The 27595-nt window shown below is 39.3% G+C and overlaps 1 protein-coding gene across 2 annotated transcripts; it reads right to left on the bottom strand.

The window, feature by feature from the left end:
• Positions 1-187: 187 nt before the first annotated feature.
• xpo4 (exportin 4) lies at positions 188-26882 on the bottom strand. 2 transcript variants are annotated; one of them, XM_046845512.1, is made up of 23 exons: positions 26741-26882; positions 21000-21105; positions 19422-19563; positions 19170-19308; positions 18032-18148; positions 17785-17938; positions 14748-14860; positions 10735-10892; positions 9393-9567; positions 8905-9081; positions 8614-8756; positions 8389-8534; positions 8072-8249; positions 5844-6003; positions 5510-5679; positions 4817-4991; positions 4323-4616; positions 3718-3898; positions 3484-3602; positions 3209-3339; positions 2215-2332; positions 2036-2128; positions 188-1912 (listed from the first exon to the last, which is right to left on the bottom strand). In XM_046845512.1, the coding sequence occupies exons 1-23, from the start codon at positions 26804-26806 to the stop codon at positions 1715-1717; spliced, it is 3453 nt and encodes a 1150-aa protein (XP_046701468.1). In that variant the 5' UTR covers positions 26807-26882; the 3' UTR covers positions 188-1714. The 2 variants fall into 2 exon arrangements, with proteins under 2 accessions (XP_046701468.1, XP_046701469.1); XM_046845513.1 differs by lacking the exon at positions 26741-26882 and adding an exon at positions 26445-26688.
• Between the last annotated feature and the right edge of the window lie 713 nt (positions 26883-27595).

Raw genomic sequence — 27595 nt, 5'->3', positions numbered from 1 at the left:
ATGATTTAATGTTAATCAATGTTAAAGTTATCAATGTAGTCATGTGACTGGAGTGCTGCTGTGGTATGAATTTGATCTAGTCCAGACACCGAAGATAAACATGAACTCTATTCACCAACATAATATTGATGAACAGAGCATAAGTAAAATTTTAATAAGCCAGGGAAAAAAAAATCTACACACAATGTTTATATAATAACTTTATGTACATTTTACAATACATTTCAGGCATTCCAAAAAGAAAAGGTAACAGGGTTAGTGCTCTAAACAAATGGAAACAAATGAATCTTTCTTTAGACAAAAAAAAGTGACTTATTTTTGGTATTTTATTGCTTTAGCAATGGTTTGGATGTTTGTGCTAGTTTGTGTTGCACCATGAGGTTACAAGAGTAAAAAAACAAAACGACAAAAAAGTTAACAGCATACAACATTTACTGACCCCATGTATTTTCTGGAACCGTTCATCATCTTGTTTTTATAATGACTTTCACAACAACTGTGAACAGGGAGAACTGAGGGGGGAAAAAACAAAACCTATAAACCGAACTTGAGCCATTCAACACCAGGTGAAGTCATAAAAAGCTTCAACAGCTGTAATCTACAATCTTATAAAACATCAGTCCCTATTGTTTTTAATCATACATTTGTCTCCTTTTTGAAAATATATACATACACATTAATGAACAAACTGATTTGGTTTCTTTCCATAACGGCTTTCCATATTTCAGGTTTAGTGAGAAAAGGCGCTCGGAGCTCATATTTACTTTTCTAATAGTTCAGATCTCCTAAGGCTTCAATGCCCATTGAGGTTCTATATAATGTCACTCATTTGCACCTGGGACTTCATCTCAACTTTTCATCCTATTCAGAAGCAACAGTTTCCACATAGTTGGACATGTGGCTCCATTTGGACGCTATAAAATTTTAATACCAAGCGTCCTGCCACATTAATGCTTTAGAAGATGATGGTCTTGAATATAAACACATCTGCACCATGTCACAAAAATGCAGTACTTGTTGGGACATGTGGAACATGAGTCTTATTAGCACAGAGATGAATTTAGGTGTGTTTGTTGACTTAGCCAAACTTAGTGAACGTCTACAGTCTTATTCCCTTGCTGGTGGTTGCATGTTTGTGTGAATGCATTTTAAATAAAATGAGCAAATTTATCTAGAGCTTTACAGAAAAACGACTGATAACTAGACAAACCAGACCAATTCTATCAGAGCCCCACCCTCAGTGATGAGAGCGTAGGTTTCGCAATAAGACACAGTTCTACCCAATGCTGTACAGACAGCTGGATCCGAGACATTAAAAAGGCACTCAAGGAGAGGCATTATGTGACTGTATGTCTAGAGTGGCGAGGAGAATTGACCCCCGAACGCTTTCTATGTCCCATCTGACAACCTCTCATTGGCAAAGCAACGCCATTGATCAGCTAGGACTGAGTTGAATGTAATGAGTTTTCCTCTCTCTGCTTTCCCCAACTTCCATCCTCTGCTTCCACAGGCTTGCTGTTTACAACGCGAGAGAATAAGAGCAACATTTCATATGATTCAAAACACAGATGCTCCTCTCTCTCCAACAGCACAGTTCTGCTACGATTGTTCAGAGTTTGTCACGGCAGAGAGTAAAGTTTTTCTTTCAATGGTGGAGATGCGGCTGGAAATGAGGGCGCATCCAGAACACCAAACAGGATGCGGGAGGCAGAGGTTATTTGACACATAGCAATCCGCCAACATTGGCCACAAACTCCTCCAGGCTCTTGAGGAAGGCCACTTTCTGCTTTCGATCCATCGTTGGAGGTGTGCTGCTAGCTGCGAGTGTGTTGAAGGCATCGGCAAGACGCTGGTAAATCACAGCATCTCTCTGACTGGAGAGCAGGTTCTCTACCAGCTCGGAGTACTCCGTCTAAAACAAACATGCCTTTCAGATACAGTTTTTAAAAACAATACTAGATCATCTAGCTTTGACATGGATGTACTCGATTCAAATTTTTTCTTCATCGGATCTTTGTAAAACAGCAATACTTACTTGATGCAGGCACACAAGTGTATACAGAGCTTCTCCAGCTGCCACAGTCATTTCAGTGTTGTGCTTCTGTAGTACTAACATATCAAACACCAACTGGAAAAGGACAGACAGAAGATAAATGTCAGATACAACAAATAAAATGTAAAAAGATTAAAGGTAGACTTCGTGATAACACTGACCTTGAGGAAATGTCGAGTAGCAATAAATAAAGGAGTGTCTTTCTCCTGTGTTTTGGCACACTGCTCTGCCAGCGGGGACAGAGACTCCAGACACAACTGACTAATCTCTGAGCTCATTCTGCACAGAAGTACGTCAAGGTGAATGCATGACCATGATTTCAGTTCAGCAAATGAAAACTAATTACATACAATAACTGCAGTGCCAAGCATACACCTGCTGCCACTACTGTTTTCTGAAGATTTTAAAGATAATCTACACAGAGCAGGAATAATATTATGGCCACCTGCCTACTATTGTGTTGCTTTTCCTTTTGCTGCCAAAACAGTTCTGACCCATAGAGCTATAGCTTGCTTGAAAAATTTGAGCTACTGTAGCTCGTCTGTTGGATCGGACCACACGGAGCAGCCTTCCCTCCACACATGCACCAATGAGCCTCAGCCTCCCATGACCCTGTCTCCAGTTCACCACTGTTCCTTTCTTGGACCACTTTTGATATGACACTGACCACTGCAGACCGGGAAACCCCACAACAGCTGCAGTTTTAGAGATGCTCTAACCCAGTCGTCTAGACATCACAATTTTGCCCTTGTCAAACTCGTTTAAATCACGCTTTCCCGTTTTTCCTGCTTCTAACACGTCAACTTTGCGGATAAGATTTTCACTTTCTATCTAAAGTATCCCACCCACTAACAGGTGCCATGATGAAGAGATAATCAGTGTTATTCACATTACCGGTCATAATATTATAATGTCATATAATGTCACTGATCCGTGTATACATTTGCAATATACTAATATAAAAGAATGTCGCATTAGCTGGTCAGGAATAGGGGATCATTGCTAACCATAAAAAGCAGTATGCAGTGGCATTCATTATGGGAGACATTTTGAAGGAACCTGGACCACCCACAAAGAGAGCCTGCTACCAGAGAAAAATGACCATTAGCATAAAAAAAGTTTTTAAAACAGATGCACACACAAGTGAAAGGATACAAGGTCATGCCCAACTCAAGAGAGTACATTAAGCTCTTGAAGAGCTCTTCAGGCAGCTGTGGGATCTTCTCAGGAAAAATCTCACAGATGAATGTGATGAGCTTATAGTACTGGTTACATAAAGATGGGAACTAAAAAAAAAAAAATCCAAAGAAAAAGGTTAAATTACAGTTTCTACAGTACAGGCTTACATAAACATACAATACTAAATAAAACTAGTTGTGGTCATGTGCACAATGGAATTCATATTATAATCAATGAAATATACGCCTCACCTTTAGAAGGTCCTGAGACATGAGAGGCAGCACAATATTGACCCCAAACAGCACCACGTCTGCCGCTGAAACAGTACGACCAGCTCCTGAACTCTGCTCTTGTCCTCGAAACACCTCATCTGATTTACAAAAGACAATCACATAAGTACACAATTAGACATAATACAATTTTAGTGTTAGTTATTTTGTCTGTTGAGGAACTGAGAGCTCAAAACCCAGACCAAATGTACTTACCAGTGTCACTGAAGTCTATAAACTCTTTGGAAAGCAGGTTAGTGAGGAGCTCCATGATGAGCAGTAGGTCCTGGTATTGGTCTTCTTCTGCTGCTACATCGAGTCTCTTTCGACCGAGGTTATTCTTCGAATAGACTTGGAGCAGTGTTAGACACACCTCATACAGCTTCATAGACTTAGTCTGTAGGGAAAAACAAAGATTCTTTAAGAAATAAAAACTACTCACAAACACCAAAATGATATGTAATTATTGTATACGTGTGTGTCAGTCTGGGAAAACCACAGAAAACCAGACTAAACCTGGCTACGGCTTTGTGGTACTTTTATCACACAGTGAATAGCAGACTAAGTTGTTAAAAATCTATGTGCCATAGCAAAATAGATAAAAGGCCTAATCAATTTAGTGTGTTATAAGATTCTGTATAATGCCTCTGATGTTTCTGCACCACAGTCAGAATAAAATCTCTCTCTCTTTCCACTTTTGGTAGTAACCAGATTTTATGTCTGAGCCACCAGATCTTACATTTTAAAAGTCATCATTTCATGATGTGCAATGGTTTTGCAGACCACAATGAATATAAAAAATATAACACCCTTTAACTCACCTCTCCCAGGTAGCAGATTTGCTTATGGGCCACCTCAACAAACACCTCAATGATGAGATTGACTGTTTCTGGTGAATTCTGGTAGACCTCCATTAGTCCAATGCAGCTAGACAGGAAGTCCATAAGGAAGCTGAAAAGAGAAGCTACATTGTCTATCTGAGTAGCTTCTGCGATGCCGCACAGAGCTTCCAGAGTGGCCACTATCTCCTGCTTTACTGTTTCCTCCTGGCAGATCTGCGCAAAGTTTTCCTGGTTAATAAGGTTCAGGAAGCGTTGCTGGAGTGGATGAAGCACCTGGAGCACAGAAACGAGCCAAAGTGAAAAACAGTACATGTGAAAATTCTACCCAATCACAAAAACAAGTCAATCATTTAAGCTCTGCAGATACACCACAGAAAGAACGGAAGTTGTTTTTGTGCCTTCTAGTTTTGCTCAATCACAGTAGGCACTAATACAATAATAACCCTAAATAGACAGTGTAGAACTGCACTCACCTCTGCCCAATACTGCTGTTTAGTATCAGAGTCCATGTGTGCAAAGCCGCCAAGAACCAGCGCCTTCATCAGCGTGCGCTGGATTGGGCTTGACAGCAGGTGCAGTGGGGGACTGCGGCTGGCGAACTGCTTGGCCAGGCTCCACCAGCTCTCACATTGCACCACGATGTTTGCTCTGATCAACAGAATGTGACAGGAAGTAAAGGCTTGATAAAAATAAATTAAACTTGTGCAGTGGATGACAAAAACAAAAGCCGTGCTATAGGCTGGGACCTTACACTAGTGTCGCATTGCATTAATCACAGAATAATTGTTATTAGAAATAAACAATCTGCATTATATGTTCAAATATGCCTTCATAGTTTGTGGATTTTGTATTAAACTGTATGTCCTTAGATCTCTCAAATGTCTCTACATCACTCCAGAGTCAGTATATGAAGGAAAATAACACGGGGAAAATACCCACAGAAAGAGGACAAGTGCACTAATATTCACTAGTTATTATGACGAGAAATGTCCACACTGTGGGACGAATAAAGGTATATCTTATCACTCACGCTACTTTCTTACGAGTACTACCATGATTTCACCAACAGGTGGTGCAAACATACAGAAATAAATACACAGCACAATGAATCCAGTTATCTCAAAGATTAGTTTTGAAGTTCTCCTCACATGAATATTCACACATACCGCTCTCTCTTTTCCACAAGAGTGACCAACAGTTCCACTGTGTCATTTGCCAGGTCGGGCTCAGAGCTCCATACAGACAAATTATTTATCACCTTCTCCAGCAGGTACCCCACAATCCACTGAGCCCCCTCAGTGTCAGCCCCAAATGCTGTGCTCAAGGGCATACTGATCTAAATGCAGAAAGTGGGGGGGGGGGGAGAAAAACATACAGTACATCATGAACAAATACATTACATAATTTTGAGATGTGGTGTTGGATTTAACGTCTTTACACAGTTACAGGAACCTCAAAATACTAAGATCAGTGAATCCCTGTGTTCTGTTAAAAGCTTACCTGGCCATACAGTTTCTCATCCACTAGAAGGTATGTTTTGGCCCAGCGCCGCAGAAACCACATAATGTCTTTTCCCATCTGAGGGCTCAACAATTGTGTTAGACTTGCCCGTGTTGCCCGAGACTCCACCTCCGATGTCCTCAGCACTGCTGATAACAATCTGAGAAGACATGTTATGACATACAGCTCTTATAAAATCTTGAAACATGACATTCTCATGAGAATCAGAGGTGGGTTTGGGTATAACACAGTTCTTTTCACATTCCTACTACTGTCAAAATCTATTCTGAGGAAAATATTTCTTTCCCCCTCACCGTCAACTGAAGAGGTTCATCTTGCACTAACATTCAGGCATTCTAGTCTAGGGAGCACATGTGCATGTGTTTTGGGGTGTGGCTTTGGAAAACACCAAAGTCCGGGGTTGCATTCGTTTGTCTTTTGAGCTTCAAAACCGCTAATTCAGCCAAGTTGTGCCAAAATCGCTGACTTTAATACAGACAACAGTGGCTTGAATTGTTTATCCCGACACAAACCACTGCTTGCAAACAATAAAGACCACTGTTAACTATTGAGGAACGCAAAGGTTCTGTCATTTACGATCTCAAACTGTCCAGTAAATAATGACACTAATTCAATGTTACTAGAACACTGTTAAACATTATAATGGGGGATGAAAGTAGCAGTGTTCCCATGAAAGTACTAAGCAAAAGACTTCTGGGAACAGTGGTCCTAAATACAAAGAATTCGGATAAAACTCATACGATAAGACAGGAGCAAATCTTCGATTCGTTTGATCAATTTACAGGAGTGACTTTTAGCTCAAAAGGTGATCTATAAATACTGGTCCAGACTAAAAATAGTACTAATTATTACTAACAATAACAATAATTATTTTCCATGAAGTGTACAACCTTAATAGTACAAGGCTAAAGGGAAACAATGCACCATTTCTTTACAGAAATTCAAGTCAAAAGATAAAACAATTCAAAGGAACTAAAATCTAAAAATGACTTTTGTTCCACCTCTGATGGAAAAAACCAAAATGATGCGTAAAAAAAGCTTTCAGTAAATTAATGAACTGCAAAACAGATAAGCCTTCTCTAAAGAGCGAGGACAGTACAGGCGAATGGTTTACATTGTTTGCAAAAACAAACCCCACTGACATTTCAGAGCTGTGGGGTCAGGACGCTGTTATTAGGAAACTTAATCCTACAGCCACTGTCTTTCCAAATCCTACATCCAAGCCTGAGTCACCAACCTACTGTCTCTCCAAATCCTTTACCCCTCTGCTATTCTCTTTCTGTACCACAGAGCTCTGCTACTGCTGAACTCATCACAACCCCATCAACACATCATTTCAATTCCTCGGCCTTGACCTCTATACTCACTCTCCTATTTCCACATCACTGACAGAAAGGTCTGTAGATAAGGCTTTGAGCCCCTATCGCAATACACAACATAGCGCAAAATAAATTAGACCCAATAAAAAATCAAATACATTTATCAAAAAACTATTGTGGTTTCCGTCCATTAAATGTCTTCGAGACTTCTAAAAAATTAGAAAACAGGCCAGACAATTAAAAGTATATTTATTCAAACACTACACACCACATTTTACCCTTCAGTCACCTCAAACCCCTCCACTCATTCATAAACCGCTCCTCTTTCCCCTCTATCAGCACCGCACCTGTCCTGGTTCTAATTGAATAATGAATGCAGCGTGGCTGGCGCCAGGGCCAGGCTGCTACTCGCGTGGCCATTCTGCCTGGCACAATGCCAGGACATTCTCCACTGGGCAATAGAACTGCTGCTACCATGGCAGATCAGAGACGATGTGCTGCACCACCCTGTGCACCCTTTTTTGCTGCAAAAAATCTGCATGTTTTCTGACCACTGCTACAAGCAGGGTTAAGGGTCTGCTGAGGCTTAACTGATCATCTGTCTGGCATAGAAATAGCATTCATCTGACATCACACCGAGTTTGGCACCTGACAGTCATAACCGATTGCACTTAGGACACATCACAGTATGGATTCTAAACGCCGCATATATAAATAACAGTCATCAGGCCTGGCAGCTCACTAAACCCGGACAAACATGTGACCACTATTATTATTGCAAAAACCATATGTCCTAGTCACTGTCTTTAGTTTTTAGTCACACTGATAAAGGATCTCTAATGTTTTTAACCACTCATGCTAACCGAGTCCACCCCTTGACCCCTTTACCTGATGACAGAGTCTGTCCTGTTGCAGCCTGGGATGGAGGAGGCTTTCTCCCCAGGTGAGCCAAGGATCTGCAGTGTGGTATTGATGTCCACCTCGGTGGAGTGCTTTATAGAGAAATCCATCACCTCTGTGGGGATCATCGGCGTCTCCCCCTGAGGGTCATCAGCTAATAGGTAGCCTGTTACAACCCCCACACAACTGAGTATTATGACTTGCCCTTTTCAGCAAAGTAGGGTTCAATATAAAGTTATTTGATATTGTTAATGTGTTCACATGGGAAAGAACATTGCAAAAAGAAATGTTGACTTGACACAAACCTGAGACTAATATTAGCCAGTGAATGTCTTCGTAGAGGTCGTCTAAAACTTTTCGGTCCACTGAGTCTGGCTCTGATGAGGCCATGAGGTGCTGTTGGTGTCTCTGGAGCTGTCCATGAAGCCGTGTAACTCGGTCCTCCAATAAGCTAATAAGACACAAATCACTGGTTAGTATGAATTCTTTTAGTATTTAATAAACACAAGGTGTGCAGCATGAGCTCCTACCTTGTGAGTAAAGGGATGCAGTGCTCTGCTGCGATTCGCCCCAACATGCCGATACTTGCTAACTGATCTGAAAACAGTTCTCTGTCGTCCTCCTGCAATTCATTTATCTCCTCCTCTTCATGTGATGCAACACCGTTTGCAGTCTAAACCAAAAGATTCAAAGATGAGTCATTGGATCACAAATGCCAGTTTACATTGCAAGTTCCAAATAAAGCAGTACTACAATAAAAATGAGAAAAGATGAAAGTGTAAAACATCTAACAGTCGGTTGAAATTATGATTTGCGCTCACCAGGTTTCTGGTTCCATCAGGTGCTGCAAGGTGACATTGAATGTAGGAGTTGAAGACCTGTACAGCTGGCTGGACAAAGCAGCCACGAGGGAAATGCTCATCCTCCTGCACCAAAGTGAGCCACGACTCCAACAGCTTGTCATATGCTTCCATATATACCATGTCATCTTTATCCAGCTAATGAAGAAGGAAATGTATTATACTTATGTGCATTAAGTGCAGTTTATTTTATATATATTATATCTATATATATCTATATATCTATATATCTATATATCTATATATATATCTATATATATATATATATATATATATATATATATATATACATATACATATATATATATATATATATATATATAAAATCATAATCGGTTGATTTTAAAGATGACTCATATGCATGACTGATACACTGAAAGGAGTTCAATCCTTAAAGAGGATAAACGTTAAAGAAGTTAATCCATATGGAGACGGCATGTTGTACTCACCACCTCTTCAAGGGCTGCGCTACGTCCAAAAGAGCAGGTGAGTAATGTCAGACAGTTGATGAAAGAGGAGAAGAGTTCGCTCGGTAGAGCAGTAAGAACACTCCGAGGAAATGTAGCAATCAGATTACTGATGATGTTTGCGATGCCCACTGCCTCAGAGTCTTCAATCTCAATCCTGCGCAAACCCGTACAAAAACAAAATGTTACTTCTACAATAGCGACAATGTGATGTCACAAGGTGCTGCTATTAATGCAGCCTGGATTTAGAATAAAGACTAATCAGTAAAATAGTTTATAAAAAAAATAAATAAATAAAAATTAAATAAGAGACTCCATGGCTACATTTTACTGTAGCCAAATGCAAAATGATCAATCATTAAAGTTAATTTTACAACAAAACTACATTGTGTAGACATTACATACATACACACATTAGTGAATGTAATATAAACAAAATCTGTATACGTCAGGATAATTAAAATAACAATAAAACAATGCTTTACTTAAAGGTCTAACCTTAAGTTTTATAAGTGGAGTTAGTAATTTATACTAAACAATTGCATAAAATTTAGTAGGAGAATATTTTAGATACTACTAATCTTTAGATCTTTTCTACTAGATTCAATGTACAAACATCTGCTTCGCAGTGTGAAAGCCAAAAAAAAATAAAACTTCAAATACTCCATAATAAAATGTACCACACATTGTAGAGCACAATGTGTGGGAATGTTTCAAATCACCAGAACTGCTTTCATATTTTCTGATGCTTTCAAGTTTGCACACAAATCGATTCCATCCACATCCACCCAAGTGCACACTTACTGATTCGTCCGAATTCTTCTCATCAAAACCAGTTGAAAACTACTATCTACGAAATCTGCTTCCCTTGTGCTTACTACTACAGCTCTAACCCGTATCAGATGGATTTAAATTGCAAGCAGAACAATTCAATCAGAACGGACCTGCTGCATGGCTTTTCGATGATGCAATTGGAAAATAAAAGCTACAAAAAAAATAGGTGATTACAGAGTGGCAAGTGAAGCAGAGAAGTAGAAGGAAGGATAGAGGAGAAAGACCCTGATTTACTCCACTAGCAACGGATCACATTTCAGGAGCCTGTGTGCACATGCTATTTGCTATTATCCTTTACCTATTTAAGCTTAAAAGTGAACACCAACATAACGCATGACCATTTATTCAACACCAGACTTTAAATTTCCAACTGCACAAACACAAACAAAACCATAAATGATTTTACAAGGACGGCCTATCAGCCGATTAATGCTTTTATACTAAATAGACTTGTTAGTATCAAATATAAGGTCATTTATTTCTCACTTACCCATTGATCATGTTAAGTAGCCCCTCCACAAGATGGGCCAAGTAGGTGACCTGAGCGCTCTCATCTGGGAAAATGGGCCCGTGCATGGATGCCAACTGGGCCAGGCACTGCAAGGAATCCTGGGCCATGTCAGAATCTTCACGAATCTTCCTGTGCACCTGACAAAGCCAGAGAGAAATCAATAATGAAATAAAAAAAAATAAAAAGTCTGTGTGGGTTGCCGGTTTTTTTTTTTTTTACTATAAAGTACACCAAGCTAAAACAATCATATAAGGCACCTGGAAAAAAAAAACATCCTGAAAGCAGCACAAATTCTTCTGCTTAGTCCATAAGTAAAGTCCTCTCAGATTAGGAGACATAATATTAAAAAAAAAAAAAAATATATCAAATGATGTCAATTAAGAGAGCGTGTGCTTGAAAGAAAAAGCAGGAGAGCAAACGGAGAGCAAACGGAGAGCAAACGGAGAGCTAGGGAGAAGTGAAAGAATCTAAGGGTATATAAACCCTGTAGGCATTCTGCAGCAGGAGGAACTACAGACTGGCTCACTGGCAGCTGATCAAACACACAGCTGGGGAGCTCACACACAGTCTTTCTGAATTACACAGAAAAGCATCTCTCTCACATAAACACCCACTTCCCCTGACTTTTTCCCTCTGCCTAACTTGAAAAGACAAATCTGTCTTTAATTTTGCAGTCATGCAAAGTACGAAAAAGCCGTCTTAAAAGCTAAATGTAGAGTGCACGAAGAATCGGAAAGTCCGCTCACCTACTGAAGCAATACTCGTCCTCGATGTCACTTTCCTGATAGACAATGCTTATCTCAAAATCTAATTCAAATTGCAGTCTGAAGATGGCTTAAAGTAATCAGGCTGTCCACGATTTGTGAATTTGTGTGGAGCACGAGATCGCCGGCCATAGCGGCACCATGGCTAGAAGTGTGTGTTTAGTTCAGTGCCCTGCTCTCCCATACCAGAAGCACATGTGGTTCCACTGCAGAGCGGATGTTTGGCACAAAATCCTCTTCACTTCTTATTGGGTCTCTTTTTTTTTATTCTTGGCTTAGCTTTTTTTTCTCAAAGCCTTACACTGTCTCCCCACCAAACATTCTGGCAAAGATGCTTCAAGTCAAAATTAAACAAATTCAAAGTCCATAAATACACATCGCAATGAAAGTACGATTCTTTTTCCGAAACCCCGTAGTACACACTACTTCCTATCTTCACCAGCTGGACAAAAGAGCTGGAGAGCCAATACTGTTAACATGGTGTAGCACTGATCTATCTAGGGGAGGACTGGACTCTTTTTTTCACAGTGTGAAATCGTTTGGTGAGCCGATACAGAAGAGAGGGAGGGAAAGAAGGGGAGGAGGTGAATGAGAGGTAGATGAAAGACAAAGCCAGAGAAAAAGTTAGGGGCTAAATAGAGAGACCGAGCGCAAGGCCAAAGTTACGTGGGCAGCAAAAACAGCTGCGCTTACGAACATCCACACCACGCAAACTATTCCAACTGCCTTGAATCCAACTATAGTTAGACTGACATATATTCATTTAGATGCCTCTTGTCAGACAGACACAACCATTTTTAGGAGGAAGACAAAGCAGAAGATAACTTTTGTCCATCTCCCCAGCAGAGCTATTGTTCTCGAACAGATCACTACTGTGCCGGTGTCTACACAGATCCAATTACTGAAGCAAAGGGCAAATTATAATCATCATTACTGTAGCCATCTCAATCAGCTACAACAAAACATGAAAACTGTTTAGGCCATAAACGAACCCCACACACACACACACACACACACACACATACATACGTGTCCTGAAAGAGAACATGGACTGATCTGATTCCAACATTCCCTGGCTGCATTAAAAAAATTGCAACCAAATTATATCTGCCAGTTGCTAATCACAAGTATGTGTCCGTGTGTATGAGGGACAGAGGGTGTATGTGTGTGTAAAAATAAACCTAAACCACAAACAAAAACACTCCTTGCTAGTCTTTAGTTTGAGTAGGAAAATGTTAGTGTAGCCATAGCTTTATTAGGTGTGAAACGAAGCATGCGAGTTTATTTTTGGCTGTACTTCATTCTCTCATCCTGTTGTCTTTTTCCAGGGCATTTAGAGCTACATCAAAAAGTCCGTCCCCTCAGATGGGAGGCACTCATGCATCCCTGTCTGCCCAAGTGACAGGCCAAAGGCTTCAGTGTATGTTAACAGGAGTTCTTCATTCAGGGGTCAGAGTCTAATCCAGCCAGCCGTCTACGCTCACCTCTGACCTCTGCAGCGCATGGCCACATGTCCCACCTGCCCCTGTCACAGTTGAGATTATAGCACAATGTCAGGTATGAGCACAGAAAAACAAACTACACACAAAGATATGGAGAGAGACAGCTGACTAAATTTCATCCCTACAAAAACAGTCCTTTGACCCTTTGCAAATAAAAGCAAATGTCACACAGAAGAAGCAAAACAGTGTGAAGGGAATTGATTGACAGTAGCCACTTCCTTTAGCCCAAACAGAAACCTCTCTATTCTTTTATACCCGACCTGCTGTACTACGGATTAATACAGCTCTTGATATTTCTGTTCTCTACCAGAGATTTCACAGCTAGTTGGGGTTTTATTTAAGATTTGATTAAAGAATGCAGAACCTCCACACAGGTTGAACACAGGGGGATTTCCCTTGACCCATCTTAATTCATCTGGCAGCATAACCTGCTGGTATTGATGAAATAATTAGAACAGTATTTGGCAGCTGAGACTATGCACATGTAATGGAACAAAGGGGAGGAGCCTTCGGAAAGTCGTGCTCTGGATAGTGACGGAAAGATGGTGGATTTGTTCCACACATCAGGATCTTTTCGATCAGCCAGCCCTTCCTATGATTTCTACCCCGATATAACATCATGAAACTCTTAAGCCGTCACTTTGTTTCAACCCACTTGACTGCTCTGGCATCTTCTTCGCTGTGAGTGGCTCCCTCATTATTTTATTCTGAGCCAGTCACATTCTATTATGAATACAGATTATCACTCCAGACCTGTGATAAATCAGCTTGTTACATAGAATACACCAATTGTACTTTTTCAGTCAAAAAACAAAAAACAAAAAAAACCTATTGACGAAGAATAATATCTTTTTTTTTTCTTTTTTTTAACTCTTAAGGCTGTTTGCTACTTTAAGAGTGACTACAGTGGATTAAAAGAGAATTACATTACCATTTGGGCTATGAAATAACTTATGCACATTAAAGCCAATAGCAATACTGATGTTTAATAGTCAGAATATCTATTATATGAATTACAGCATTTTTTATGTACAATACAATCACATAAAAATTACAAACATTCCTGAGATTCAGCATGCAAGGTCACAAGAGTCTAATCAGCTGTTACTTTAACTGCATAAAATTCATTCATCAGCATATCAGGAGGCCATTACTATTAACATTAATAACATTTAAATTATTTAGAATAAGAACAAATCACTAATCAAAAAATCTAATCAATGTTTAAATAAGAAAAGTCAGTAAATCATATGAAAGTGTAATGAAACCTTCACAAGTATGCAGCAGAATCAGATGCATACTAATACATCTTTCCTTACCAAAAGTATGTTATGAATCCAACCCAGATAATGTTCTTTAGTTATGTATCTGTATACTGACAGACTTGCAATTTCAAGTACAGAGCTCATACATTACTGATGGAGTTCTTATTTGGTTATTATTGTGTGTATTATAAATAAAGTAACAAATAATGATGGATAGTTGAATGTATGAACAGATGGCAGTATGGATGGAGGTGCTGATAAACGGAGAAACAGATGATAGTAGAGAGCTTGTGAGGTCAATGCACCATCAACTAAGACACACAGCATCCTTTCAAGTGAATGAGAGCAGGAGTGATAGGAAGTGAGTGAGTAAGGAGAACAGCATGCAGCGATAACTCTGAAAAGGTTTGCTTATAAATCTACATCCCAATAAAAGAATGATAAAACAGGAGATTACTCACAGTAAAAAAGAGGTCCATAACTCTGTGGTCCAGAAGAGCTTCCCTCCATGACTCTGTGGGCTTCAGCATGACATTCTGAGTGGCTTCAAACATAGCGATGTAGTGTCTGCCCAGTGACGACTTAGTTAAGGTCACCAGCATTACAAAAACACACACAGGTCCTGAAAAGTGAACACTTCGCTGCCTCACTAGTTCTGTCAAATATCTCTGCAAGGAGAAGCTACTCTGACTAACTTCCACTTTCTTCAAGCTATCCCTCTTCCTGCCTCTTTCTGAGTGTTACTACAGTTAAACTCAAGTGTCCCCTCCCACATAATCTGTACCTCAAATCATCCACTTAATAACCCACTGGAAAAAGAAGGAGACAGGGAGGGATGGAGAGCGCGAGAGAGAGAGAGAGAGAGAGAGAGAGAGAGAGAGAGCAAGAGTCTCCCACAGGAATGTATGATCAAGGCCAGTTACCGGCAAAGGCCAAGCATTCCTCTGGGTTGGATCTACAGTCACTCCCAGCACACACACACACGCACACACAAACAATATAAGAACTAGATAAATGTGAGGTACGGTAACAAACAAGTCAACCCCGAACACACTCAAAATGGTGTCAGTTTAAAAGTACTATTTCTGTGGGAAAGTTTGAGCAAGCGGCGAGCGCATGTTGTCGCCGTCTCCCCCAAACCAAGACTGTCCTTATGGCTTTTTAAATATAGCACTGGGGCAGTAGAACTCTGGGTGACCCATGTAAAGGAGGGATAAAAGTGCAGAGCTGGAGCCAAGCCTTCAACACCACTGCCTGCCTGTCTGCTATATGAGCAAAATAAAGAGGGAATCAAGTATGTTGCTACTGACCTAAATTTGTACATCACATTCAACAGGATAAAAATAAAATAATGCTGCTCAGGGCATTTAGCACTCATGGAGCGACATGTCATTTCCTTTATTTTTTTATTTGCCAAAAATTTAATACAAATCACAATTATATTTTTTAACCAGTGTGTTTGATACAACAACTGCTGGCCTTCGAGTGCATTTTTGAGAAAGAGAGAGAGGGGAAAAAAGAAAAACTCCTTTAAACTTGCAAATTGTTTATTTACCGGTTTAATGGCTTTGATAAAGAAAATGAGTAGATTTTAAGTCTTGTACAGGACTTACAAACATAATTACAAACAAAAACAAATTTACAAGGATTTGTCCACAATTCCCTTGCAGGCCAAATAGTAAAAAGTGGTTATGAAGAAAAAACTACCTCGTTACTATCTAGCAATAAGACTGTCTTTACACTGCCCATAAGAGGAATAAAGAAGTTGTCAGGTGCCCAAGTACATTCTCTTGGGCTTTAGACAGATAAAGATGCACACATTTTGTTAACATAATTTTAAGAGTGCTGAGTGGCACTCAATGACAGCCAGCCAAGAAGTGCAAGGGATATTACAGTCTTTAAGTGTCACATCCTCCCATTTAAGACTCCATCACTACCTCGGTGTGTGTACTAGCACTTTAGGAATGCCCTCTCTACACACTCACCCCTCCCATCTAATAACACATGTCTTGGAAAGCCACTCCTGTTTTGTGTGTGTTGTCTGTCATCCCCCTCACCCATTCAGAGCACCTGATTGACACGAGGCCCAGGCTTTGACCTGCCCTGCGGCAGCTAAAACTGAGGAGAGACATGGAACGATCGAGGAGCAGCAGGAGCCGTGTCTAGTCTCACATATGACACCTACTCACACACTCCACGAGCAGAGGGAGGGGGTGTGGACAGATGCCACACATGCCGGAGCGGAGACTACATACACACTGCGGCACTTTGAGGGGAATAAGGCAGACACGGCTGTCAGGAACACATTTTTGAGCACAGGCCTTAAGTTAAACACGTGTGCACACACATCCATTCAGCACACATACTGTCCCCATGAGTGCCCTTAATAAATGCTCTTCGTCCCAGAGGAGCATCTCCTCCACGAACCACCCAGCCAGCAATTACTGTGATCTCAGTCTGCCTATACAAACACACAGACACATGCGCCTGCTCAACATTCCTGGCAGATCCTCTGCAACTCGCGTGTTTAAAGGCACACTTATCGTGAGTGATAAAGGCACAGGCACTCTTTGAAAATGATATGTGACCCTAGCTGGTGCTGCCGCCAGCCCAGATCCCTGTAAACAGACAGAGAGGCACACGGCCTGCCTGAGTAGGATTAGCACCCAAAAGAGCTAACACACCCATATACAATCACTAGCACGTGCAGACCATGAAGGATCACAGAGCAACATAAAGGCAGATGTCAAATCTAGCAACAGCAGAGAAGGAATTACAAAGCATGAAACGGAATAAGTGTATACGGAAAAATAAATTATTTCAGAATTTCTAAATATTGTAAACAAATAATGATCAACTGTGAAATAGATACTACTTTCCCCAAATACCACGTTTCCTAATAGAAGAGTAACATTTTAATAACAATAACTTTTTTTGTTACTTTATTACCTGCATCTTTTAATGCTTTTATGTTATTGTTTTTATTGTCTTTTGATCCTTTTTTGCAGTGAAAATTGTGCAGACAGGCATTGCTGATTTTCGCCTGATTGCAATTTTCCATTTTAACATTTACACTGTTCAGTGCTGAACTAGGAGAATGCAGAACGCTCTGTGACTGCATAGAGAATAAAACATTTCAGCCAATAAGACAAAATGTACATTTATGACATTATTCGGTGTGACCTACAGTTATCTTGTGCATACAGTTGAGCAGTTAAGAGCCTTACTCGAGGGCTCAGCAGAGGCATCTTAGTGGTGGGGGGATTTGAACTAATGACCTTTTGATCAGAAGTTAAACATCTTAAACACTGAGTTACCCCTATAATCAATAGACATCAAATTTGTGAATTTGGTTTATACAGTGAATTGTTAAATAGGATAATAACACTGTTTTAGCAGCCATTCCCAGAAGCATTATGCATTCCAGCCCAGAAGTTACTTCAGTTCCAAATTAAGCACAACAAACCATGAACGCCCACTCTTTCTATAAAAGGATATGATTAGGTGGGAGAAAGTTCCAGCTGAGCACCTGATTGGACAGTGCTAGGTATCGCTGGAACACTGACGACATCTGGGCATTAAGGTTCTCCCTACGACTGAACTCCTGTAAAACCTCCATGATGAGTACAAAGATCTGCTTCAGGTCATCCTCCTAGGATATAAAAACACATGCGTTAAAAAACTGAACAATGAAACAAACAAACAAAAATATAGAAACGATCAAAACGTAGAAATGAGTACTTGCCTGAAAGATACGCTTGCAGCTGCCATGGAACTCCATACTGAGGCCAATATTGCTGGTTTTATTGGAGCTAGAGAACTCACTTAATAAAGCTGTCAGGATGGAGCAGGCCAGTGTTTGCTTCAAATACGAAAAACAAAAAGCCATAAATACATAGAAATTATATTGCTGAAAATTACTAACCACATAATAACAAAAGATTAAAAAGATATAACATACACTGTAATTAGTCAAAAATAAATCATTCATGCTCCTATTTTTGGCATTATACAGTGTCCAGAAAGTTAGAATCAGCAAGAACATACGAGCAGAATCCAAAACAAACATGATACAAATAACAGCGTAGAGTGAGATATATATATATATATATATCAAATTGTATCATTAAATTAAATGTTGCAGTGAAGTATGAATACGTGGCATATTCCAGAGAAACGTTTGGTTTTACACAGGTGATAATCTAAACAGTTTGTTAATTCTTTCATGATCAACTAAACAGCAAAGCACTCAAGGAGTACTCAGGTGGTTGAAAATGATCTGTTATAAAACGTTATTTACATAGAGATATTTAGGGATATTTTCTCTTCACAAATCATACCTCTAGGCATTGTTTACCTGCATAGAGTCTGATAGAAACAATATTTAAAAGGCAGAAGATAAATAAAGAAACTGGGCCTCAAACATAATTCAGAAAATTTGCACCATATAAACTTTCAATTACAGTCAACCCTCGATAATTTGCGGTTCGGAAAATTTGCGGGTTCTCATTTGGAACGTTAGGAATAACATTTTATACTATGTTTTCACTAACAAATTTAATAATGTTTAAAACACATTATTGTATTAAAGTGACAACGTCTAGATTAATTCACTAAGGTACCATAGGGGTTGCGGGAGTGCGTCCAAAACTCGTGGACTTTCTGAACTCGTAGAGGGGAGGGTTAGGGTTAGAACGTAACCCCCACCACTGTACTGTACTTATTTCTTTAAAATCCAGCGGACATATAGCACCCTCTAGTGACCAAAATGACAAGTTGTCATTCTACATCCCAAAAGCTATATAAAATGACCTGTTGCTTTTTTTCTATACTTCTCCATGCCTTCTTATTAGTCAAGATTTCAATATTTTCTTATAGCTTACCACAGTAGGATTGCCACTGCTGATAAGATGGCTGACCTCATGGAAGATGCTCTTACAGCTGATGGATTTGTCTAATGAGCCACGCTTCACTATAACCGCAACTGCCAATAAAATCTGTTCGCGAACATACTTCTGCAGACTGAGGATGAGGGGAGTACAACAGTTAAAGAGCAAAAATATTAACAATATATTAAGAAAAACCATCTGGAGAAATTTAGGACCCAAATCGGTCGTTTTTTTAGTCACACTTACTTGGGTCTTTGTAAGACGTAGGTGAGAAGGAATGTTCGGAGAGACTCGATGCTGTTTTTCTCCAGCAAGATCCATTCTCTGACCACAGCCTCCATTATGGCCGTTGCAGCCTGGAACAGCACATAGTCCACCTTACTGGTCTCTGGGGAAATAGAACCAGGAACACCACTCGGTCAAACACTGCTCGGGTACTTCAGCTAAAGACAACCAGTTTGTTATATTGTAATTATTTATTAAATAATTTTTCTTATTGTGGCAGACACGTTTATCCACTGATCCACAATGCAGATTAGCAGTCGAGCATACAGGGTTGTCTAGTGGCTGCTTGGTGATGGAGGGATTTGAACACACTTCCTTTTGATCGATAACAATTGAGCCACAACTGGCAACAACTAAGAAAAATAAACAGCAGAAATTCTATCCTACATAACATTATTTAAGTTTAACAGTTGCTATTTTATTGCCAATTAACCATCCTATTAAATGTATACAATGGCAAATCGAACACAGACTGGAATTTTTATTCAATTCATTTTTATTTGTATATCGCTTTTAACGATGAACATTGTCTCAAAGCAGCACAGATATTGTAGTGATATAAAGAATATATTAATTTTTAAGTGTATTTTCCCTGATGAGCGAGCCGGTGGCGACTGTGGCAAGAAAAAACACCAAGATGGCATTAAGAAATAAACCTTGAGAGGAACCAGACTCAAGAGGGAACCCATCCTCATCTGGGTTGCACCGAATGTCCATTTATTACAGATAAACAATGTTGCGAGATGCAGTGATGGTGATCAGAAGCAAACTGTAGTCCTGAGTCAATGTATCAGACTGTTGACTGACTACAGTCCAAATCCATCCTCAAAGCGCCTGTTCTTACTCAGTAATTTCATGAAACCCCAGGGCATTGATGAGAAACCGTCCCCAGCTGCACAAAGTGCCTTCAATCAGAGAGAACAGTACCCAGAGGCAGGCCAGGACGAATTTACATTAATTGTGTATTTTTTTGCAGCGTTTGGGGTAAACTGCACTGTGTAGAAGGACACAATGCTGCAAAATGTGTTAAAATATTCATCCACTCAAAGCTTAGATTAGCATTTTTTTTTTTTTTACCAGAATTCAAAAATCATTATTTTATGCCTTTTTTTTTTTTTTTTTTTTTTAGGTTAATAAAATCTAAAGGAGATGATCTTTGTGGTAGAACATACCTGCTCCATCTGTATCATGAGCCTCTGACTCCAGCTTTTTTTTTTAAACTGTCCTCTACATCTGCCTCCTTCTCCCCAACTACCTGCATGTCTTCCCTCACCACATCCATAAACCTCCTCCTTGGTCTTCCTCTTTTCCTCCTTCCTGGGGGCTCCATCCTCAGCATTCTCCTACCGATATACCTCATGTCCCTCCTCTGAACATGTCAAAATGTTCTCAATCTCGCCTCCCTCACCTTGTCTCCAAAACGTCCTACATGCGCTGTCCCTCTAATAAACTCGTTTCTAGGGTTATATTTATATATAATTAAATCAATAATAATAATAAACTGAAAAATAAATCTCAAAAGGGGGAGTTACTACTTACCAAGGATGTGTTTACAAATAGCGAAAGGTGATTTGGATTTGCGAAAGGAGAGGAATATGTGCTCTGCGTGCTGTCTCTGTTCTGTGCTGACCATGGATGGTGGTGCCTGAAAACACACAAGACATTAAAACACATGATTAGACACGTTCAGCATTAAAACAAAAAACACCACACTATAAAGAAATGTCTTTCTTTAAAAGGTGCTGTACGGAAGGACAGATTCACACTGTGGGAAGGCAAACATTTCATTACTAATTCCATACTTTAGAAGAGGTGTGTGAAATTTAAACAAGTCCACTAATGCCAGAGTTTTACATGCAATGGGACGACACGACAACTCAGGAAGAATAATTCACCTACTTATCTTTGTACATGTACATCTGAAAGATAAAGGTATTATCTACTAGATAGCATATTAAAACCAAACATTTATCACTGTAGGGCCTCTATGATGATCTGTAGCCATCTAATGACTGTTGAAGGCAAACAAAGCCTTCACACAAAAAACACAACCACATAACAAATTCATTCTGTTTAAATCAAGCATCATTACATCAGAGTGCTTAAGACAGTGTATTAAGTTTAATCTAGCAGTACATGGACACCCCCAACACACACACGCGCGCGCACACACGTGCACACACATGCGCACACACACACGCATAATAAACACCAAACATCTAAACTTAATCTTAATAATCAGATACCATCAGTGGCATCTCTGCTATTCTTTAGAGAATCTTGGATTTTTCTCCTGCTCTGTATCAAGTTCTTTCTTAAGAAACAAAACAACATCTTATCAGATTCTCATAAAAAAAAAAAAAACAAACAAAACAAAAAAAAAAAAAACATGCTGTAATGTAAAAATACTACATTAATTAATTACCAAAGGCTATTTTAAAGAAAATGAAATGAGATTGTCAATAAACAATTCACACAAACATTTATACACTCACTGCGCACTGTACAAGGAACACATCTATATCTATTATTTCATAACATAATAATAATATAATTATATATTGCAATTATTTATTCAATTATTTATCCACAATACAGATTAGCAGTCGAGCATACAGGGTTGTCTAGTGGCTGCTTGGTGATGGAGGGATTTGAACACACTTCCTTCTGATCAATAACAATTGAGCCACAATTTCCTTACTGCCCTTCTATATTAATTAAACAAAACACATTGGCAACAACTGAGAAAAATAAACAGCAGAAATTCTATCCTACATAACATTATCAAAGTTAAACAGTTGCTATTTTATTGCTAATTAACCATCCTATTAAATGTATACAATGGCAATTCGAATACAGACTGGAATTTTAATTCAATTCATTTTTATTTGTATAGTGCTTTTAACGATGAACATTGTAGCCACCGTTTTTTTTTACTGCTCTACTATATTTATCTATCACAGAAAAATTTGGAACAACAAATTGATTTTTGAAATTGTTGATTCCTGTTCTCTTATTCTGCTCAAACACTCACTGGTCACTGTATTAAGAATACTCGTCTAATAACTCAATCATTCTGCAGCAGTGCACTGTACAGAATCGCAGGTACGAGCCAGCAGCTTCATGTAATGTTCACATCAACTATTAAAATGCAGAAAGAGTGTGAGCTCAGAGATTTTGACTGTGGCATGACTGCTGGTATACTTTAATATAAAATGATTAATCATCTAATAATAAATCTAAAACAATTCTGCATTTTCTTGCACAACTATCCGTTTACTCAGAATGGTGCAATATAGAAAAAAGATCTAGTGGGCGACAAGTATGTGGAGGAAAAAAAATGCTATGTTGATAACAGAGATTAAGTGAAAATGGTCAGAGTGGTTCAAGAGGACAGAAAGACTACAGTAGCTCAAAACCACTCTGTAAAATTGTGATGAGCATAAAAGCATCTCAAACGCACGGAAACTTGAGATGGATGGGCATTGTGGATGACCCCACACACCCGTCACACACACTCTTCACCCTGCCATCACGGAAGCGGTTCCGAAGCATTCGGGCCGCCACATCCAGACTGTGTAACAGTTTCTTCCCTCAAGCCATCAGGCTTCTCAACACAGAACTAAACTGAACTCTCACTCACTCTCGCACACCTGTGTGACTGATCTGTACAACCCGGACTCAACACACACACACACACACACACACACACACACACACACACACACACACACACACACACACACACACACACACACACACACACTTACTTCGCACATCCATATCTTCAGTACCACTCGCATTACATCACTTCATTACCATAAACTGTTTACATGCCGTTTTTGCACATCTTTTCTGGATTGCTGCTATTTGCTCTTTTGCACAACATTTTGTTCACATTTTTGCTACCGTTCACTTTGTCTCTTTACAACAGGTTTACTGGTAAAGCTATTTTGTGTTTTGTGTATTTGTCTTGCAGTGTCCTGTGTTGTCTTGCACTGTCTTGTATTTATTTTTGCACTGTTTGCACCAGGTTGCACACAAGCACTTTATGTGGCGAGGACATTAACAGGGTTCTGGAGGAACGTTGTTTCATTTCACTGTGTACTGCGTCAGCTATATATGGTTGAAATGACAATAAAAGCTTCTTGACTTGACTATGACTGCAAATCATGTCAGATTACTGGGCTCCTCAGTCAAGAACAGAAAACTGATGCAGCATTGGGGATGGACTATTTAAAACTGGACAGTAGACGGCTGGAACATAGCCTAGTCTGAACTTAAATTTCTGCTTAAATGCACAGATGATAGGGTCAGAAATTTAAGGGCAAACTGCCTTGTGCACACAATGGTGCGAGAATGTTTTTTGGGGCTTTTTAATACTAATTAATCCTGACAATGTTTTGTTGCTAACTATGTGTATGCCTTCATGGCCACAATTTTTACCCATTCTAACCAATTTGAGGATAGCAATGCTCACCATTTTTTGACTCATTCAACAAATTACCCTGGAAACAAACAAAATTGGAATATGCAATCAAATGGATAAATATTCATTGTGTTTTCCTGCAGTGGAGTGGAGCTGCAGAAAAATAGAGAACCTGAGTATGAACGCTATATCTGGAGAACAGTACCAATATTTCACTCCTTTAAACAAGTACAAAAATAAATAAATAAAAATAAATTGCTTAGAGCCACTCATTGCAACAACTGCGAATAAATAGCCTATTCTTTCAGCCAGAAAAGAATATATTACCAGCCCTAATATACTGCACAGCTCCAATACAAACTGTTCTTTAAACAAACTAACAAACCTGATGACAAAGCAACAACATAATCGCCTCCATGTTTCTGCTTGTCTAGTGGCGCTTAAAGCTAGAAAAGCAGACACACACTGGTTAAGCCCAAATATGCTTAGTCTATTATTGGGAAAGGTGGGAAAAATTATAATAATACAAGAACATAGCTGTAATTTTAGGATCCAAACAAATCTGTCGTGTCAGTGTGGTTTTTTTATGCACTCTGTGTCATCATGTCTGGAAATTTATCAAACGACCTGTAGAAATAACCTCAGATAATACAGCCACTGACTATCATTTTGCAATAACAGTCTCTTTGGCTCCCCCCCCACCCCCTCTAAATATAAAGACTGCCCAAAAAGAGCACACAGGAATGTAGCCTAATATTATCAAACTCAAATAATGAAGCCTCAAAACAAGTGGTTATAATCAAAATCAAAGCAGCAGAATTGCTTTTAAAACATGTGATGAACCTGGGAATGGTACCTACAAAAGCACTATTCAAAAACCCTTCTATTAGCTTGCACATTTTAAAACCTCGCTGTATTCCTGAAATGTTTATAGCTGCTGAAGATGCTGCTGATGATTGATATGTTCAGACAGAACAGCGGATTTTTTTTCTAGTAAAATTAACCCAATAATTAAATATGATTAAATTAGGGTGGAAAAGGGGCTGCATGTTTTTTTCCAATACCGCACCGAAATTCTTCTCAAACCACAGAGCTGCTGAATTCTTACATGTTCATTAAACTTCAGTAACAACACAGTGTTGACATCAGTCCCAGCTAAAAACATTAATGATGGGTTTATTTTAATGAATTTGTTCTATGGATGTGTCAGACGCTTCACATAAAATATCATTTCAAAATGAAGAAATGTAAGAGAAAAATGGCTAATTGCATTTGAAGCTTTCTGTAAGCAGGGTTTGCTTGATATTTTAAGAGGTATTGTGTCAACTCTTTGCGAAAGTCAATACTATGTTTTACAATGGAAAATCATCTTTTTTTCATGATACTGTAACATAAGTACCAACAGGAACTAATTTTTTATGCTGTATCACATGAATGTATTTAAACAATTACATGTGGTTCATTAATGAATGAAATATTTTAAAAGTGGGTATAAGGAATAGGACACCGTTTTTAAAATAAATATATAAGTTTTTAAATGCTCACCTAAGTAAACATCTCAAGAAGTTGTTCTGATTTCCCGAAAGCACTTGCCGACCTGCTTTATGGTCTCTAACCACCTCAAGCTTTCAATCGTACAATTTCATTAGTGTTATTACCCATTTTTCTTATGCATGTTGTACAAATCTTATGCGAATCATCAAGACTGATAAAATACAAGAAACAAAGCATTCGGTGCCAGCCAGATGATGATGGGTTCCCCTTTCAAAGTCTGGTTCCTCTCAAGGTTTCTTCATCTCATCATCTCAGAGTTTTTTGCTTTGCCACTATCACCACTGGTTTGCTCATTACTGATACATTTATAGGAACTTACAGAGAAATTCATATTTTATAATCTCTATCTGTGTGAAGCCACTTGGACGATGTCCATTAATAAAAGTGCACTACAAATAAAAGTGAATTGAAAACACAATACACACTGAATGAAATGGTATTACTCACCATTGCACACTGGACCACTGATTTTCCAAAAGTGAACAAATACATCAACGTAATCTGGAGGTTCTTGAGTGGTCTGTTTTGATACTGTGGATTAATTTGATAATATTTCTGCTTTAAAAACCCCAAACCCCTATAGTACAATAAGCAATAATGTGACAGTGTGACTGGGCCTGGAGTGATCTGAACCTTCATACTACTGCAATAGTAAACAGAGGACATGCTCTTCTTTAGCTCTAAAAGACGGTATAGGAGTTTAAATGGAAAAAGGAAAATGAGTTTAAATACACGAGGATAAAGACTTTAGGGTTAAAGCTAAAAAGCACATGCAACTTGTTTTTTTTTTGTGTTAAGATTAGCAAACATAAAGCTCCTGAGGCTAGTCAGCGAGAGCAAGTTGTTAAGCTGGTAAACCGAGCAGAAGTTTGTCCTTGACTAGTTTCCCTGTAGTTAGAGCAGAACCTGGAACATCTCACCATCAACTGTTCACACACTTTACATACATGGGAATAAAGCAGGTCGATAACCGTCATTTCAAACTACAATATAGACTCAACCGTAGCCATGGTGATCTACCGAGCTGCTGTTTTTACTTCTCCTGCCCTCAACAGGTAGCACTGAGGACCTGTGGGGTTTTCTTTCCTCTCTCGAGAAAGACGGTTGTGGATGGTGTGAGCGCCGTTTGTGCGGGATGGAGAGAGAAACAAGCGCGGCGGCACCGCCACGCATCGCGTCTCCGCCAAGTCAGCCTTCCAACCCGAAAACCTCCATCTCCACCTCTCGCGTTCACCACCACACTCGCGTCGAGGCGTACCAAAGCCACTACAGAGCGAAACAGAGCCGTATTTCTCACCATTAAAACTTTGGCAGCGCTTTCCAGCTGTGAAATCACTTCTGGTGCACCGAGCGCCGCCATCATGGTCTCCGTTCAATGACGCGCCGAGCGCTGCATTGTGGGATCGAGCTGCAGCTCGGGCCAATGGCTACGTCCAAAAGCTCAGCATACTACCTTACTGAACAGCATGACTAAAGTAGTACACATCCGAGCCGCAACAATATACTCATATACTAGTTAGTATAGTAGTGCTCAGTTTCACGTGTGCACAGACAGTTGTATTAAGTGCATGCGAATTATGTAATGTTGTCTCTTCTTTAATGTGCACGATCAAGATCTCTCTTTCAAACACACACACACACACACACACACACACACACACTTTAGCTTCATTAGGAGCACGTGTGCACTCAAAGAACATTCATGCACTTTGTTATCAACCGATCAGGAAAAAAAAACGTGGGTCATGAACAGATCAACAGGTCAACAGCTTTAGTTCATATTTGCATGAAACATGGGAATAAAGGGGGGTAGTTGATATGTTACTGTTAGGTGGTCTGGTTTAAGTATTTCAGAAATACACTTTCCTTCTATGACTTGACAGGGAATGGTGCAAAAATATATTACAATAATAATAATAATAATAATAACAATAACAATAATTATAATAATAATTATTTATATTATATAATAAATTGTGTGTGTGTGTGTATACATAATAATAAATAATAACATGTAAATGGCAGATGGCGGCCATGTTTTTGAGATACGCAAATGTCCTCATGGAACTTTATAGGAGACTAGACAGACCAGTTGCGTAGTATGTTTGAAAAATCGTGCAATATGCAATAATTTATACACTTGAAAAACACG

This window comes from Silurus meridionalis, chromosome 3 (assembly GCF_014805685.1).
Source record: "Silurus meridionalis isolate SWU-2019-XX chromosome 3, ASM1480568v1, whole genome shotgun sequence".
Classification (NCBI taxonomy): Eukaryota; Metazoa; Chordata; class Actinopteri; order Siluriformes; family Siluridae; genus Silurus; species Silurus meridionalis.
Note: the sequence above shows the minus strand (reverse complement) of the source record. Positions and strands in the feature narration are given on the sequence as shown.

Coding starts and splice junctions, on each gene's coding strand:
- xpo4 (XM_046845512.1), bottom strand. CDS start 26,806: ATGATGGCGGCGCTCGGTGCACCAGAAGTGATTTCACAGCTGGAAAGC. Junction 19,564..20,999: donor TATTTGTAAACACATCCTTG/GTAAGTAGTAAC, acceptor CTATTTCCCCAG/AGACCAGTAAGGTGGACTAT. Junction 2,129..2,214: donor CTACTCGACATTTCCTCAAG/GTCAGTGTTATC, acceptor GTCCTTTTCCAG/TTGGTGTTTGATATGTTAGT.